The sequence below is a fragment of the Astyanax mexicanus genome, chromosome 12 (assembly GCF_023375975.1).
Source record: "Astyanax mexicanus isolate ESR-SI-001 chromosome 12, AstMex3_surface, whole genome shotgun sequence".
Lineage (NCBI taxonomy): Eukaryota > Metazoa > Chordata > Actinopteri > Characiformes > Acestrorhamphidae > Astyanax > Astyanax mexicanus.
Genome location: NC_064419.1, coordinates 47,798,803 through 47,816,655, shown reverse-complemented (window position 1 = coordinate 47,816,655; position 17,853 = coordinate 47,798,803). Strand labels below are relative to the sequence as shown.

The following is a 17,853-nucleotide window of genomic DNA, read 5'->3' as shown; positions in this document are numbered from 1 at the left end:
TGTGAGGAAACTAACCTCATCAGCTCAGTCTCTTGTTTTTTTCCCAGTATATTGTATGATACTGAATAGTTGATTGGTTGGGAATCAGTAGGGAATTCACAATATGTGGCTTTCTTTATTCTGTACTTCCATTATTTATTCATGCTTCTTTCTGTTTCAGATGCTTTTATTAATTATTTAAGACACATCCAACAATCTGTATTCCAAGCTGTGGAAAATCAAACCTGCCTGGACCAGCAAAAGCCAGTAAAGACAAGCAAAAACCAGCAAAGACCAGCAAAGAGCAGAAAAGACCACAAAAAAAACATAAAAGACCAGCAAAGAACAACCAAAAAACACCAAAGAGCAGCAAAGGCCAACAAAGAACAACCAAAGACCTCCAAAGAGCAGCAAAGACCACCAAAGAGCAGCAAAGAGCAGCAAAGACCAGCAAACCACCAAAGAGCAGCAAAGACCACCAAAGAACAACCAAAGAGCAGCAAAGACCACCAAAGAACAACCAAAGAGCAGCAAAGACCACCAAAGAACAACCAAAGAGCAGCAAAGACCACCAAAGAGCAGCAAAGACCACCAAAGAACAACCAAAGACCAGCAAAGACCACCAAGGACCACCAAAGACCACCAAAGAACAACCAAAGACCAGCAAAGACCACCAAAGAGCAGCAAAGACCACCAATGACCAACAAAGACCAGCAAATACCACCAAAGAACAACCAAAGACCAGCAAAGACCACCAAAGAACAACCAAAGACCAGCAAAAGACCAGCAACAACCAGCAAAGCTAGGTCTCAACTGAATCTTTAAAAATTGTATCAATATTCTATCAACTGCAAATAATGGGCTGAAGAATAATGATGTTCTCCCGCTCAGCACTAGAACAGAAGCTGTGAGCTGATTGAAACTGCCTCTGTCTGTCTGTGTGTGTGTGAGTGTGTGTGTGTGTGTGTGTGTGTGTGAGAGTGTGTGTGTGTGTGTGTGTGTGTGTGTGTGACTGACAGGGCTTTACATCATGCTGTAGTGTTGAGTCGGGAGCGGTTCTGAAGTGCTGGATGAGAAGCTCCATCCATCTCTCATTAAAATGCATTGGTTTCTCTCGGGTCCTGTACTGTAAGCATGTTCACGTGTGGATGGAGATCCACAGAGACTCAGAGGAGACAGTGTGGCGGCGCTGAGAGGTCCGTAAAGAGGAACCGGGCCAGGGCTGTGTTTGTGGATGAAGAGCCCTTCAGCCGGGCTGGAGAGAATGATCCATGTTCCCGTTATGAGGCTGGCAGTGGAGGAAGAAGACCCAATCTGTCTGATCTGTGTACTCATCATCATAATCATCATCATCATCATCATCATCATCATCATCACGCCTGATCTTCACCAGGAAACTTCACCAGGCTGTTAGTCCACCCAGACTTTGCAGAGATTTGTAGCAAGAGCTTATAGATACAAATATACCCACATCTACACAGAGCAATTAAAAAAATCATTAATAAATATCATAAATATCGCTATTACACATATTGCTTTTTTCAAAACAAGCAATTTAAAGAATACAGATTTATGTTGAAGTTTGATTGTTGACACTATGTCTACGTTCACACAGCAGGTAAATTTGGCTTTGTGTGGCTGTTTAAACAGTAAAAAGCACATTAGAACCAATTTTAGCTATTTCATCTATAAGCAAGTCATCAAGGGTGCACTGTGCAGCTTCATTTAGGGCGTGTCCATGTGTCTTTGCTATCGTAACGACGGGAAAAGTACACCTTGCGTGGCTCAAAATGTAATGTTAAATAAATATGAAATAAACCAGTTAGAGTATCATTTGCTCATTATTACCTTTAAGAGTAGATTCAGGTGAGCTCTGACTTTGGTGGATTGCTATTTTAACGGTGCAGCTACCTGGATGTGTCTAGCAAACTCTTCTCAGCAGAGGAAACTGAGCTGCTGGTTGACGCTGTTTGATGGCTTTTGATCATCCATCTTCCTCTTGATTATATTCCAGAGGTTTTTTTTTTTAATTTGGTAAAAACAAAGAAACTCAATTTTTAATGGATGATTTATTAATTAACAGAGTTAATTGTCTGGCCCTTACATATATTTAAATGATCAGTAATTATGGGTGTATGTGATGTAACATCAGTTCAGTGTGTAATTGAATGGGATCGTCTGCTAGCTTTGATCCTCTCCATTCGATTTGACTGAAATAATCAATATAATCCAATCAGCTAAACAGCTAAAGCAATTCTCTACAGTACAGATCACTGCAAACACTGAATTAATGATCAGATTCTTCCGGATCGGGTTTTTCTCACAGAGCTGAGCGGTTCTGAGCTCAGAGTCAGGCTGGAACATGTAGAAGGGAATTATTGGCAGCACAGCTGATCCACGGCGTGTTTACCTACATCCCATTCAGCCGAGGATCCAGCTCTCCAGCTTTACTGCCAGGACTGGAACACACGGCTGTACACACACTGATCCATCTGACTAATACACAATAATACTGAGCACTGAAGATCTATGCACAACTGACACAATTAGTTTCATCTTTATTTATTGGGTTGAGCTCATCGGATCATCTGTAACAAATCTGCCTTTAATGACATAAAATAAAATAAAAAAAATCGGTAACACTTCCTATGAACCCCTGTATTCATAACGCCTTATGAATGCATTTATAATGCATTACATGACATGCATAATACCTTATAATGACTGTACTAAGCATGTATAATTGCTCATAAGTACTTACAGTGACATTCATAACACATTATAAACTACAAATGTAAGAGTTTATAAAGAACAGGCTTATAATGCCTTATTATATATGTTCATAAGAACATTGTACAATGTAGTGTTGTAATTTTAGCTATTTGTACCATATAAAATATTTTGTATTCTGTGTGGTCAACAAACATGTCACTGCATCAAATTTTACATTTCTCAATGTTTCCATTAATTTCTTTGTAATGAAAGTTGATATTTTGTCGCATTTGTCAAACCTCAAGAGTTAAGAAGTTGCAGTTCAGGGGAAATGTGGAAGTCAAGACAAGATATGGAAGACCAAAACGACCAAGACGACTCTGAGAGAAAACAACTGCTTGTACGCTGGCAAGACAGGCAAATCCAACCCTTCCCCCGAGTTGACGGTCAAAATCTGGACAGACATTTAACAAGCTATATTTAGGACAACCCAAGAATCTCATAACTCAGAACTAAAAGAACTGAGCTGAGAGACATTAGTTAACAGTTATTCTACAGCAGTGAAACCCCGAGTTGGACAGCTTGTCTCGCTCTTATCTTGGGAATAATTACACCAGAGCTGAGTAACTGTAGGCGACAGACAGCAGCAGCAGCAGCAGCAGCAGCGGAACATATCCTCAAGACTTCTGCTGTCAACTGCAGCAATTAAATCATCTAGATATTTATTTAATGGGAAACATCAAAGTCGGGCTTCTGTGGATGAATTCTAGTCATTGTCAGGGATGGAGTAAAATACTGAGAAACACTGCAGTGAATATATATCAGAGTTTCTTGATATCTGTAAGTCCAGGCCATGATCCGTTTCAAACTTTTAAACCAATTACAGAAAGTTGGCCCAACGCATTTCTCTTTTACCACAGATGTGATAGCAAACACTTAATGCCAGGTTCACTTTACACGATTTTGGGCCAGTTTTTCAACATGTTTAATATCTGACTCAGTCAGCGACTAGGAGTCAGGAGCAACGGCTACATACAGCCAGTGAGATCACAGAAAGTGAGAGAGAACCATGGGTCCAAAACACATCAGAGCTGTTTATAGAGAGTCTGACCACCCTACCATTCCCCCTGTTATATCAGTAAATGACTGTGAAATTCTAGAAGGAGCTAGGATTCTAGGAGGATTCATATATGAATATGGGGGTGAATGGAGCTAAAAGCTAAATACTTTAAATTAAAAATAATAATAAATTACTGGTTCTGAATATTTCTTTAATTTTAGAAAGTAGAATAGTGTATTTTGTGTGCCTCTATATTTCAGTTTATCTAAATAAAACAGGTTTTACACTGTAAAGCACTCTTGTAAAGCATTACTGCCACTGTGAGCTGATTGGTTGGCGAGCTGATCCTGGACATACAGGTAGAGCATGTTTAAAATGTTTGTAACTGAAGTTTAAAATGATTAAAAATATGATGTCTGCAGTGCTGAAACATTTGATATAGTTGTGTGTTTAAGGACATAAGTAAATATTTCAGTGTAAAACCGATCAGACATTCATAAACTCTGATTTTGCTTAGTTTTGGCTTCATATGAACCCATTCATGTTGGACTCACTTTAAGTGCGTATTCACCTTTATAGAGATTCTCTGGTTTGGCATCGCTAGTTCTCTCGTGTGTTTAGTTCTGGTGTGTTCTCGTGATGAACATGTTTCTGAAGAGTCGGTGATTTCCCACAATGAGAAATTGTGTAATTTGTGACCCTGTGTCGCCGATCAGTCGTGTAGTGTAATATGAACACCACAACAACCGAAGAACTCACGATTACAGCGCAACCAGTCGTGTAGTGTGAACAGCACAATGACTAAAGACTCAAAAAGTCGTGTAGTGTGAACCTGGCATAACAACACCTGACGACTGCCTAACAACACCTAAGCAACCACTTTATATATGACAGTAACGGCCTAGCAACTAATTATCAACACCTTAGCAACCACCTCATATATGATAGCAACTGCCTAGTAACCAATTATCAACACCTTAGCAGCCACTTGGAAAACTTTGGAACTGCCTAGCAACGTCTTAGGAATGACCACAGATACAATAGCAACCAGCTCAGCACAACCTTAACAAGCAGCTGCAATTCCATAGCAACAACTTAACAACACCTTAACAACCACTTGGTAAACACCATAGCAACCATGTATATGCGTTTATATATTTTAAGTTTAGCCAAAAGTTTTTGGACTTCTAGCATTTAATCTAAATTTAACAGCATAGCAACCACTCTTCACAGTTTTCAGACAGAAACAGCTTAGCAACCATTTTAACCATTTTTTTAACGCTATTAGCACACTTTTCCAAGCCAACTTAAAAACTTTTGTTTTGGTTATTTACTGTAAAAAATTGCATTTTATTTCTTAAGTTTAGTAGTACTTAAATACTTTGTTTTCTGTTTACAAAGGGCAGTTTTTTTGAGTTATGAGTTAGTAACAATGGGGGTGTCATTTATTTATTATATTATTTTAAATGATTTATTTATTTTAATGTTTAGTGCCATTTTTAATGCAGAATTAATTTATTGTTTTATCGAGATTAAAATTATTTTCCACTTATTTACTTGCAGCTGTTTTTAAAACATTTATTTTAAGGAATTATTTTGGAAATGGGGGGGCTTGCACTGGCCCTGAATGTAAAAAACACATCAACCTTAGTTTGGTCTCTGGTTCTGTTCGTTTTAGGTGTGAAAACAACTTTATTTTCAAGGTAATAATGAAGGCTTTTGAATATAATAAAGGTAAATGATAAACACAATCACTATTGTTCACTGAAATATTTATCATTAATTTAAATGTTGCTGTTAAAGCTTTGGCCCAATTTCCTGGTTTGGTTTAGCAGAAAAGCACATTTATAATAAATAAATTCTCTTTATTTTAGTAAATGTGATTTACGTACTGTAAGATCTACAATTAAGCTGCAATCAGGATCTATTGTTTTACAGAGGTTAGACACACTGACTCAATTCAGGAAAAAAACATTTTTATATTTTCGTCATCATTAATTCCAGCATGCTTACAGGTCATTGGTCACCGGTGTGAACGGTGGCGACACTCAACAGCGTGATCAATTAACTGTTCTGGGTTCAGTTCAGATCTGCACTCTTACAGCCTGTTAAATCAGGAGGAGAGAGAGAAACTAAACTCAGCCTCGTTAAGTGGAAGAAAAGAAGCTCTGTTCATTATAAAGAACAAAAAGAGAGAGAAAAGAGAGAAAAGAGAGACTGTGACGCCGCAGTTACTCCACTCCAGCCTGAGAACACAGTAATTACTTATTCTCCTGATATTTTTATCCCCATTTAATCTCCTCTCCTCCCTCCAGTCCACCATCAACCAGTGTGTGGTGTACTTTTGTACATTTTTAGCAAACTGTTATAGTAATTCACTTAAAATACAATGTATCGTAACTTTTTAAAAAGCAAATTAAATTACTACATTTAAAAAATTTAAAGTAAATTTGAAACACACAAAAAAATTTAGTACAGTATATTAAAATATATTTTTTATACCCAATGAAGTATATACTAGAAGTGTGCTGCTTACAAAAGACAGGAACAAGAAACGTATATATTTGTACTCTAATGTATATCACATATATAGATCACATATATTTAACATTTAACAATTCTTTCTAAATTTCTAATATACCTGGTGTATAATAGTAATAGTGATACAGTTGTAATACTCTAATAATTAAATGTATTATAATTTTACTGTAAGTATATTTATTTAAAATATGGGGTAACATACTCTACATGAAGTAGTTTAAATGTTTAAATGTTATTAAAGCATATTTAAAATAGTTCCATTTTAGTACAGTTAAGTACGCTTAGCACAATTTAAGTAAGACTTTTGTACTATTTATTTTATACAATTAAAGCATGATAATAAGTACCAAAAATACATATTTAAAAGCACTCTTTAAATATACTGATTAGTAATAATGTGGCTACAAGAAAACACTTAAGTGCACTATAGCATAATAATGCTATAGTATTGGTATATAGTATAGTATATTAGCAGTGATGTCAGTAACGCGTTACTCTAATCTGACCCTTTTTTTCAGTAACGAGTAATCTAACGCGTTACTATTTCCAATCCAGTAATCAGATTAAAGTTACTTATTTAAGTCACTGTGCGTTACTCTCTCTCTCTCTCTCCACCTCATCTCCTCCACACACACACACACACACCGCTCCCTTACCCATTCCCCCTCCGCTCTTCCCCAATCACACGCGTCTCGCTTTCTCCCCTGTCTCTCTCTCTCGCGCTCGGCGTGTCTTTAGTTTCCGCCCGTTTTCGTTTTTCGCCAGTTCTCGGGTTTCGCCAGTATCTCTTTATAAAGGCGTTTTTTTTTTGCGGCCGCGTCCCAATTCACTAGCCAGGGCAGCGGTCTGCCACAAAGTTCCGGTGCTTTAAATGAACGCTGTCAGAATTAAATCCTTCTCAGTAGTTGGGTCCGGTATGGGTCCGTATTGGACAACGTCTGGGTCCGGACCCGGACCCCAGTCTGCAAATATGTGATCCCTGGTCTAGACCATATACACGGTTCTGTTTTATAAAACCACTCCTTGCTGCCCTGCAGAGAACAACAAGTTCAATGTTCAGTTTTACAGTGTTAAATATGTCAGGTCAAAAAAGACTTTCTTTATTTTATATATTTTTTATAAAAACAAGTATTTATGTTTAGTAAAATCAAGAAAGACCATATATATATTTTTTTTATATGTTAAGTTAATTTTTTTATTTTTATTAAAATATATATATTTTTTAGGAAATAGTTCAACTTAATAGAGATAAATTGTTGCTGTTAAAAATGCATTTTACAATAAAGGGAGTTTTGGCAAAACTGGTTATAATGTTTATGTTAAGGCGGCGGGAGGTGGTGTCTGCAGCTGCTGAAAGTAACTAATAAAGTAACTTGTAAAGTAACTTAGTTACTTTTAAAATCAAGTAGTCCATAAAGTAACTAAGTTACTTTTTAAAGGAGTAATCAGTAATCAGTAATCGGATTACTTTTTCAAAGTAACTATACCATCACTGTATATTAGTATAATGCTATAGTTTAGTATACTTTAATCTACTTTTTTTTCAGCTCACTTTAATTCCTATAGTTTTATCAGTGTGTGAGTCAGGCTTTTAAAAATACACTCATTGTCCACTTTATTAGGTACACCTGTCCAACTACTCATTAACGCAAATTAATCGAATCAGCCAATCACATGGCAGCAACTCAATGCATTTAGGCATTTAGACACGGCCAAGACGATCTGCTGCAGTTCAATATCGAGTATAGGGTAGTAAACTCAAAATGAGTGAAGTAAGACTTAAATCAAGCAGAAATCACTTAAATATAGCATCAAAAAAACCTTAACTGGTGACTTTTTGCGCAAATTTTGAAATGTATATTTTATATTTATATGTATATTTTAAAATAAGGACAAATTATTAAGTGAGACTTGAGTAAAATATATCACTTTCTGCATCTTATATGCGTTTAAGTTTATCTGATTTGGATCCCGTATCCCATGACTTTTGGCAGTGTATTTGCAGTATTGTATGAATTACTTAAACACCTTAATAAGTTTTGCTTACTATTCTAGTGTAAAATGGGCATGGTGTTCTGGTTATGAAATGAGGTGTGTTCAGGTACATTTCTGGAGTTTTGCTTGTTTATCTTGGTAACAGAAAACACAGGAGCTCCACTGACTGAATACAACCTAGACAGATACCAACAGTCAGACGTTCATCGCTATCTCGGCAGTGAATTTTTAACACAGACGCATCCCATAGGCACATGCTTGTACAACCGGATTGTTACACAACAAGCAGGATGTACTTTTCCTGTGGTTATGATAGTAAAGACACACTGACACACCCTAAATCAAGCTGCATGGTGCGCAGTTGACGAATCACCTATAGACCACTAAAATAGGGCTATAAATCTTTTGTTTGCCATTCAAAAGGGCACTTTAGCGACACTTTTTTCAACAATGGCATCACCGTATGTCATCATGGCATCATCATAAATTAAAGCTCAGCCAACAGCCTCAGCTTTTCCTTTAAACAGATTTATTTTAATCTCAATGGGACTTCCTGGTAAAATTACAGGAAATAAATAAATAAACCCAAATAAAGAAAATGAGAAAGTGTTTTTTTTTTGTATTCTGAAAGAAAATAACAGTTATAAATCTGATTTATGCTAACTCGTCATACAATGAAAAAAATAACATATGTACTTCAAAAAATACAGAATCATTTCAACTTCAGTTTCATTTCCATTACATTCCACAATGGCATGACTCAATACTGAGACAATACTACTATTACTAACACTATTACTACTACCACTACACACACACACACACACACTGTACAAACTGTACAAACAGCACATATTCACAAATTAAGAAATAGGTTTATCATCAATACCCCAAGTATTTACATTCATTTCACAATTAATTTATACAAGAAAATGCATCAAGCACTGAAAACCAAATATATGAACAATATTAAATCATAAGTTAATTTGTTTTCTTAATAAATCATAAACTGGCTTACTCCCAGGGTGCATACATTTATTTTACATTATTAACAATATAAACTGTATTCTGTTCACACAGAGTCATTAATTCCTGAAGCTTTATAAGCTTTATCAGTCAGAGAAGAGGAGGGGCTACAGGTATGTACCAACTCCTCGAGTAGTGAATCTAATAGGAGGTAGTAGAGTCACTCAGTGATGTAGGGCAGTGTAGGGGAGTATTGGGGGTATAGGGTAAAATAGGGAGTGTAGTGTAGCATCAGATAGCATAGGATAGTATTGAGGAGTATGGGGCAGTATAGCAGAATACAGGGGTAGTATAGGATAATGGATAGGGTGTATAGGCTAGTACAGGGGTGTATATGAGACTATATGGTAGTACATGATAGTATAGGAAAGTGTGGGGTATTTAAACAGGATAGAATATGGTCATACTGGGATAGTATAGGGCTGTATTGATTGGTATAGGGTAGAGTATAGGAGGTATAGGCGTGTATATAGGGTATATGCTGGTATAGGGATGTATAGGAGGTATAGGCTATGATTGGGATGTATAGGGGGTATAAGTTAGTATAGGGTAAAACCATGGTGTATAGAGGTATATGGTAGATCAGGATAATAAAGGGAAGTATGAGATATAGGGTAGAATATGGTAGTTTTTGAGTGCATAGGGGGTATAGGATAGAGTATAGAGGTAATATGGTGGTATAGGCTAGTATTGGAATGTATAGGGGTACATGCAAGAGCAGGATTGTATAGGATTGTAAAAGGAAATGGGATATAGAGTAGAATAGGGTAGTATTTGGGTGAATGGGGTATAAGGTAGTGTGTAGGAGGTATAGGCGTGTATATAGAGATATGCTAGTATTGGGATGTATATGGGGTATAAGTTAGTATAGGGTAAAATAGGGGCGTATAGAGGTATATGGTAGTATAGGGAAGTATGTGGTATAGGGTAAAATAGGGTAGCATTTGGGTGTAAAGGAGATATAGGGTAGAGTATAGAGGGTATATGGTAGTTAAGGGTAGTGTGTAGGAGGTGTAGGGTTGTATATAGAATATATGGTAGTATAGGGATGTATAGTGGTGTAAATTCGTATAGAGTAATACAGGGGTGTATAGGGGTATATGGTAGAGCAGCGAAGTATAGGGAAGTATGGGGTATAGGGTAGAATTTGGGTGTATATGGTAGAGTATAGAGGGTATAGGGTAGTGTGTAGGAGGTATAGGCGTGTATATAGGTTATATGGTTGTATAGGGATGTATGGGGGTATAAGTTAGTATAGGAGAAAAAATGAGGGTGTGAGGGAGTGTTGGGGTGTATAGGAAATTGTAGGGTAGTGGATAGAGGGTATAGCCTAGTATAGGGATGTATAGGGGTAAATGGTATTGCAGGATGTGTACAACTTTGGTAAACATTCGTCATTTAGTAAAAAAAATCCTTTATCATCACTATTTTTCACAATTTTGGCTTTGTCAATTTTTTCACTATCTCCTTGTGTAAGTAAATTTTGGCCATTTTAACAGGGAAAAAAAACACTCGGTGGATGGAAAACCCATTATTTTTTGTTTGTTTAGAGGAAACACTGATTTTTCTCAGACGCCTCAGTGTGTCTGAGTGTTAGAGCAGAGCTGAGGAGGAGCTGAAAGTGTTTCAGTAAAAGGAGCCATTTCTCAGCACTTACAGCGAGAGGTCCAGAGAGGCTGCAGACCTACTGAAAGGAAAGTGCTCAAACAGCTCCACACGGCACAGAAACACCATTTCTCACTCAACGAACATAAATAAATAAATAAATAAATAAGAACACTCTATAAACATGATTTAACTTTAAAAATAACATCACAAATTATCTCACATCACTGTAGTTTCTCAGTACAGTACTCCTGAAGTGAACTGAACTTCGACAAAAGCAGTTCTGTACCAGCCTGGAGGTAAAGAAGAAGGTTGTGGGTTTAAGTCCCATTACTGGCTGGTGACTCCTGGTCTAAACCACTTTGCTGTAACAGGATGGAGCTGCTGATGTCCTGGGAATTATATATATATAGTGGACAGTTGGTAGTATTGGTAGTAAAATGAAAGTAAAACCAATAAAAGTATAACTTCTGTTTACTCTTTATCCAGAACCCACTCATAGCACTTTTCTACTCGCATAGTACCAAAACTGGCACCAAAACCATCTATGGTTCTGTTCTTTTTTTTCTCTGCAAATTCATATTACCTTGTACTACATTATATCCATATACACCCCTATATTACCCTATAGTAACTTATACCCTATACAGCCCTATATGCTCTATATTTTCCTATACTATGTTATACCCTTATAAACCCCTATATTACCCTTTACTAACTTATGCCCCTATATGCCCCTGTATTGGCCTATACAACGCTATCCTCCTATACACCCCTATATTACCCTATACTATGTTATACCCCTATACCCTCTGCTGCATAGCTTCAGTGCTATGGTGTTCTTCTCTCAGGTCTCCAATGACAGCGGCTCAATATAGGCTCTGGACCAACTGCAACCCTGACCAACAAGAAGCAGGTATGACAATGACTGGCAGGAGTAGATCTTAATGCATGCATTCTTAATTCTAATTCTGTGTTGTTAACTCTCAAATCTAAACAAAAAACCTTTTTCACAAGGTATTTAACAAATAGTATACACATTATATACACACACACACACTCTGACAAAATAAAAAAAGAACCCAGATCGATGCTTAATCTTTCCTTTGCTTGCTTTGATTGATGATCTGGGGCGCATCTCAACATCTCAACAATCAGTCACCCCTAGTAGTGAACATCCTGCAGATACATGTGTCGCTGCCTCTCGGGTAGAACTTTCTCAGGAACACAGTCTCCACCAGATTACAGCACTTCCTCGTCCTGAATGTTCTCCAGATTTATCACCAGTCCAGCATTTATGGAGCAGCTGGGACTCTGCAGCTTCAGCTTCAACCTACGAGTGTAGAGCTACAGGATCTACAGGCCCAGCTGTAGCAACATCTGTGGTTAAGTAAATGTGCTGCAGGATCCATACAGAACCTGTAGAACCTCCACAAAACCCAACCGTCTCAATCTTGTATCATCTTGTATCCAGAATAGAGGAACCAACCATCTTTTAATGTAACTGCTCTAATATATCAATTAAATTCACACAGATAAAGATTACAGTACATTTCAATCAACATTTCAACTTTGCGTCAGTGAGAGTGTATCAGAAAGTTATGTACAGTGAAAATGAAAAATTGCAAATGTCTCAATAAATCCTTGCTTTTTAATGTTCCTATCACAAGCCCCCCAACCTCACTTGAGCCACACAGTTGGTCAATCTCAACTTTGAACCCAATAAGATCTCAAGCAATACTGAACATGCCAGCCGTGGCTCCGCCTCCTGCCTGGTCGGAGAAGTTCACCCTCTTGGTGGAGACGCTGTAGGCGCTGACGTCCTCCTGCTCTGTCTCGTACTCGGGGCTCTCGTGAGACGAGTCTTTGATGACGCTGTAGTAAACGGGCACGCTGTGCTTGGCTGCTTTCTCCTTGCTGGTGCCAGTCTTGCAGTGGCAGAGCTTCTTGAACGCCGTGCGGAACTTCTGGGACATGGCGTTGTAGATGATGGGGTTGATGGCGCTGTTGGTGTAGATGCTCATCCTGCAGAAGAGCAGGAACCAGGTGTTGAGGTAGGGAGGGTCCATCAGGGAGTTGACCACCACCAGGGTGCGGTAGGGCATCCACAGCAGGGCGAACAGGACCACCACCACCGCCAGCATCTTTGTCACCTACAGCAAGACATGGAGAGGAAAATATTCAAAAGGTTTGCACTGTAAAGTGCACTTAAAATCCTTTAATTTAACCAAAAATCGACAATGCATCTTATAATCCAGTGCTCCTTATGTATGAATTCTACCAGTCAGGTATTAAATAGCACTGAAGAAGAGTGGCTCTTATACGTGAAGTTTCTCCAGCACCAAGGCTGGAGCAGTATTAGCATTAGCCGCTAACCACAGTGCTAGCTCTTTCGCTTTTCAGAGGTGAGCTAATGTAGCACTTATTTACCCCACAATAACATTAATAGTCATAAATAATATATTATACACTAAAATCCACAGTTAATCCTGCAAAAACACACAAAATGCTACTGGCTGCCAATATTTTTTATTCATATTCTAAAGGATTATTTGTTATTTAATTCTAAATAAATATAAAATAACAATGTAACTGAAAATCCCTGTACATAAGGATTTTGTCCCTCATCTCATTCACATATTTGACACTGGGACTACAATTTTAAATGTTAAGGCGGGATGTAGGAATGTATTTATATAGCTTGGCTAATGCCTTTTAAAAAGCTTGGATATTGTTAATTGTTTCATTGTCAAAAGTAGCCTAATAAAAAGATTAAGACTAAGATTAAGAATTTGTAATACACCAGTATACTGTAAAACTACTTATCTAAGTAACTCATTTCTTCACTGGGTCTAGTGCATCGTATGAAGCTTTTAGGTTCTTGTGCACATTTCCCTTCCGCCTTAAAACACATTTCCATTCCACCTTAACAGTTTCCCTGTGTTAAAACTTTGAACTTTAAAGATTTCTCTACGTTTAAACACAGTTCTCTTTTTAGACTGTAGGTAGTAGATGATAGTGTTTTAAGAGTTTTACACACTGCTGATTAGGTTGTACAGAAATCACAAACAGTCCATATAAAACAGAACCTGGATTTTCATTTGAATGTTCTGTTCCACCTTAAAAGCGCCAAAAATACTATCTACAGCCACAGCAGCATTTAAGGCGGAATGGTAAATAAGCAGCATTTAATGCTGTAGTTTGAGCAGCTTGCGTACCTTAACTTATAGGTCGGGAAATCTGTTTTAATAATCTTATTAAATTTAAAACAACTGCATCCGTCTCTCAGAGTACCAGCAACGTCCGTATTACAGCACAGCTACAAACAGAGCAGCAATGGAACTATTTTATATATTTTATATATATTATATTTTCCTCCAAAATCTTCCAATAAACAGTGACAATGGAACTGTGGTATAATCACAGGTTTGTGCTATAACGTGTAATATTGGCACTGCTTATATTACACGATATAGCACAAACCTCGAGTGTATTATTGCTTAATTATAGGGTAAGTTCTTTTTAAGTTCTTTTTCTGGACGACCAGCATTTCAACCACCTTGACCATCAAACACCAGCTTAGACTATCTTGAATCTCGACTAACTCTCTAGTTCATAATGAATTTACTCATATATCCAGATCTATCTCAGATATGTTACTATACAAGATATACTTTACAAATTTGCAGTATAAATGTACCGTACAAATAGAAAAAGCAGTTTTCTATATGTGTTAGATATTCAGCTCACACAGCTTTGTTTTCTCAGTAATTAGGAAGATAATAACAGTTGATGCAGTTGTGAAACACTTATCCTTTGAGAGAGCGATGCCATTAGCAGCTTTTGGTGGAATAATGCAGCTGCCATGTTTGATGCCCTGATTCCTCGCCTCACAGCATCCTCTAATTTATTAATGTCTGAGGAAACAGTCTGATCTGAGCTGGATTTACCAATTTTTAATTTTAATTATAGATTTTATAATAATACATAATAGAATATGTGATTCCTCAAATTACATAATTTAAGACTCATGAAAATGTAATTTTAGAGATCTTGAATTGTCCACAGTTGTAGATTGTGAATGTAGATATCTTCATTTATCTTCAGTTATTCTGGGCACTCACAATGTAATTATGCATATTTAAATGAAAGCCATGAAAAGTTCAAACAGATTGCCATTGCTTTGCGATTGATCAGACCCTTCAATGCTGAGCTGGTTGAATTTTTGCACCAGGAGCAGCATAAAGTCAGCCAAAAGCAGCGTGTAAGACTGGTGGAGGAGAACATGATGCCAAGATGTATGGAAACTGTAATTAAAAACCAGGGTTATTCCACCAAATATTGATTTCTGGACATATTCGTATTCACTGCATTCTTTGAGGTCTGAAAGCATTGCATATTTTTCCTTATTTTGACTACTTTTAATAAATGCTCTGAATGACAATATTTTTATTTGGAATTTGGGAGAAATGTGGTCAGTAGTTTATAGAATAAAACAAAAATGCTCATTTTACTCAAACTCATATCCATAAAAGTAAAATCAGACAAATTGTTCATATAGAAATATAGGCTCTCTAAACTCCATAATTCTTTCCCTCAATTAGACTAAATAAAGTTACTGCTTCATAACTCCACATGGTGGCGCTATAATCAAATAAATAGGGTTAATATACCTGCAGTGAAAAATCGTAGTTGTTGAATTCTGTGAAACTGACACCAATAAATCTATAATTGCTGGCAATTGATTATTTAGGAGTATTTTCTCCTCTTTAGTAACACAGATGCTATAAGGTATCGTAGAGGATTGTCTTGTGATCTATCGAGTATCAGAGAGCACTTAAAAATGATGAGTTTCTTTGATTTTACCAAATTGAAAACCTCTGGAATATAATCAAGAGGAAGATGGATGATCACAAACCATCAAACCACCAAACTGAACTGCTTGAATTTTTGCACCAGGAGTGCAAAGCATGAAGTTATCCAAAAGCAGTGTGTAAGACTGGTGGAGGAGAACATGATGCCAAGATGCATAAAAAAAAAACTGTGATTAAAAACAAGGGTTATTCCACCAAATATTGATTTCTGAACTCTTAAAACTTTTGTTATTTCAGCCATTTCTCATTTTACTCAAACATAAACCTATAAATAGCAAAATCAGAGAAACTGATTCAGAAACTGAAGTGCTCTCTTAATTTTTCCACATCTGTATAGTAAAAGTAGTAGAGTGCAGAAACCTGTTTTCTGGAGGAAACTGCCCCCTTGTTGGGTTTGCAGGAGACCTTGACGGTGCTGTTGGTGCGTCCCTGGTGGATGGAATCGCTCCCTCGTTCTGATAGGTTGGACGGTAACGGGTTCATGAACAGTATTCTGGCGATGAGCCCGTAGAGCACCGTCGCTACGATCAGGGGAATCACATAAAACAGAGTAAAGTCCAGGAAGTAAACGGGCATGTAGAGGTTCCTGGACACCCGGTAGCCGCAGCGGACGATGACGCCATTGGCGTAAACCATCTCGTGAGTATCGACCAGGAAAAACCACATGATGCAGTAGAGCGAGGTGAAAATCCAAACGCAGGCGATGATCTTCTTGGCTCTGGAGACGGTGCATATGAACTGGGCTTTGATGGAGTGGCATATGGCGATGTAGCGCTCGACGGTGAACGCGGTGATGGAGCAGGAGGACACATTGATGCCCAGGTACTGCAGGTAGGTGATGCACAGGCAGCCGGCGTAGCCGTAGATCCAGGACGCCACCACCTCGGAGATGTTGGGCAGTCCTGCAGCCAGGAGAACGATCAGGTCCGCGATGGCCAAACTGACCAGATAACAGTTGGTCGGAGTCATCATGTGTTTGGTTCTGAGAACCACCAACACCACCATGACGTTCCCGGCTATTCCCACTCCACAGATCAGCAGCGTGAGGAATATGGTGATGACCTGGACTTCCAGAGAGTTCTCCGGCATCTTAGCCAGAGGCTGGGCGTAGGTGAAGTTGGTGATGGAGCTGAGAGTAACATTCTCCATTGTAGGAGGAGACAGTGACCCACGACTTCTTCTGTAGCGTTGGTGAACAGTTTCTGGATTATATATCAGTTGATGCAGCAGAAATCCTGCAAAAGATTAGAAACATGACACGTTAAGACTGTTTATGAATAAGAGTTACAGTATGAATCTACAGTTACAGTAGATACAGAATCACCAGCACTGTAATCTGTTGTACCCGTACTGCTCTGTAATTAAGCTACAGTTACAGTAGATACAGAATCACCAGCACTGTAATCTGTTGTACCCATACTGCTCTGTAATTAATCTACAGTTACAGTAGATACAGAATCACCAGCACCGTAATCTGTTGTACCGTACTGCTCTGTATTTAATCTACAGTTACAGTAGATACAGAATCACCAGCACTGTAATCTGTTGTACCCGTACTGCTCTGTAATTAAGCTACAGTTACAGTAGATACAGAATCACCAGCACTGTAATCTGTTGTACCCGTACTGCTCTGTAATTAAGCTACAGTTACAGTAGATACAGAATCACCAGCACTGTAATCTGTTGTACCCGTACTGCTCTGTAATTAAGCTACAGTTACAGTAGATACAGAATCACCAGCACTGTAATCTGTTGTACCCATACTGCTCTGTAATTAATCTACAGTTACAGTAGATACAGAATCACCAGCACCGTAATCTGTTGTACCGTACTGCTCTGTATTTAATCTACAGTTACAGTAGATACAGAATCACCAGCAATACTGTAATCTGTTGTACCCATACTGCTCTGTAATTAATCTACAGTTACAGTAGATACAGAAACACCAGCACTGTAATCTGTTGTACCCATACTGCTCTGTAATTAATCTACAGTCACAGTAGATACAGAAACACCAGCACTGTAATCTGTTGTACCCATACTGCTCTGTAATTAATCTAC

The 17,853-nt window shown here is 37.9% G+C and overlaps 1 protein-coding gene across 1 annotated transcript; it reads right to left on the bottom strand.

Moving 5' to 3' along the window:
- Positions 1-10,591: 10,591 nt before the first annotated feature.
- LOC103035526 (thyrotropin-releasing hormone receptor) lies at positions 10,592-17,021 on the bottom strand. The gene is made up of 2 exons (XM_022670997.2): positions 16,153-17,021; positions 10,592-13,071 (listed from the first exon to the last, which is right to left on the bottom strand). The coding sequence occupies exons 1-2, from the start codon at positions 16,939-16,941 to the stop codon at positions 12,649-12,651; spliced, it is 1,212 nt and encodes a 403-aa protein (XP_022526718.1). The 5' UTR covers positions 16,942-17,021; the 3' UTR covers positions 10,592-12,648.
- Positions 17,022-17,853: the final 832 nt, after the last annotated feature.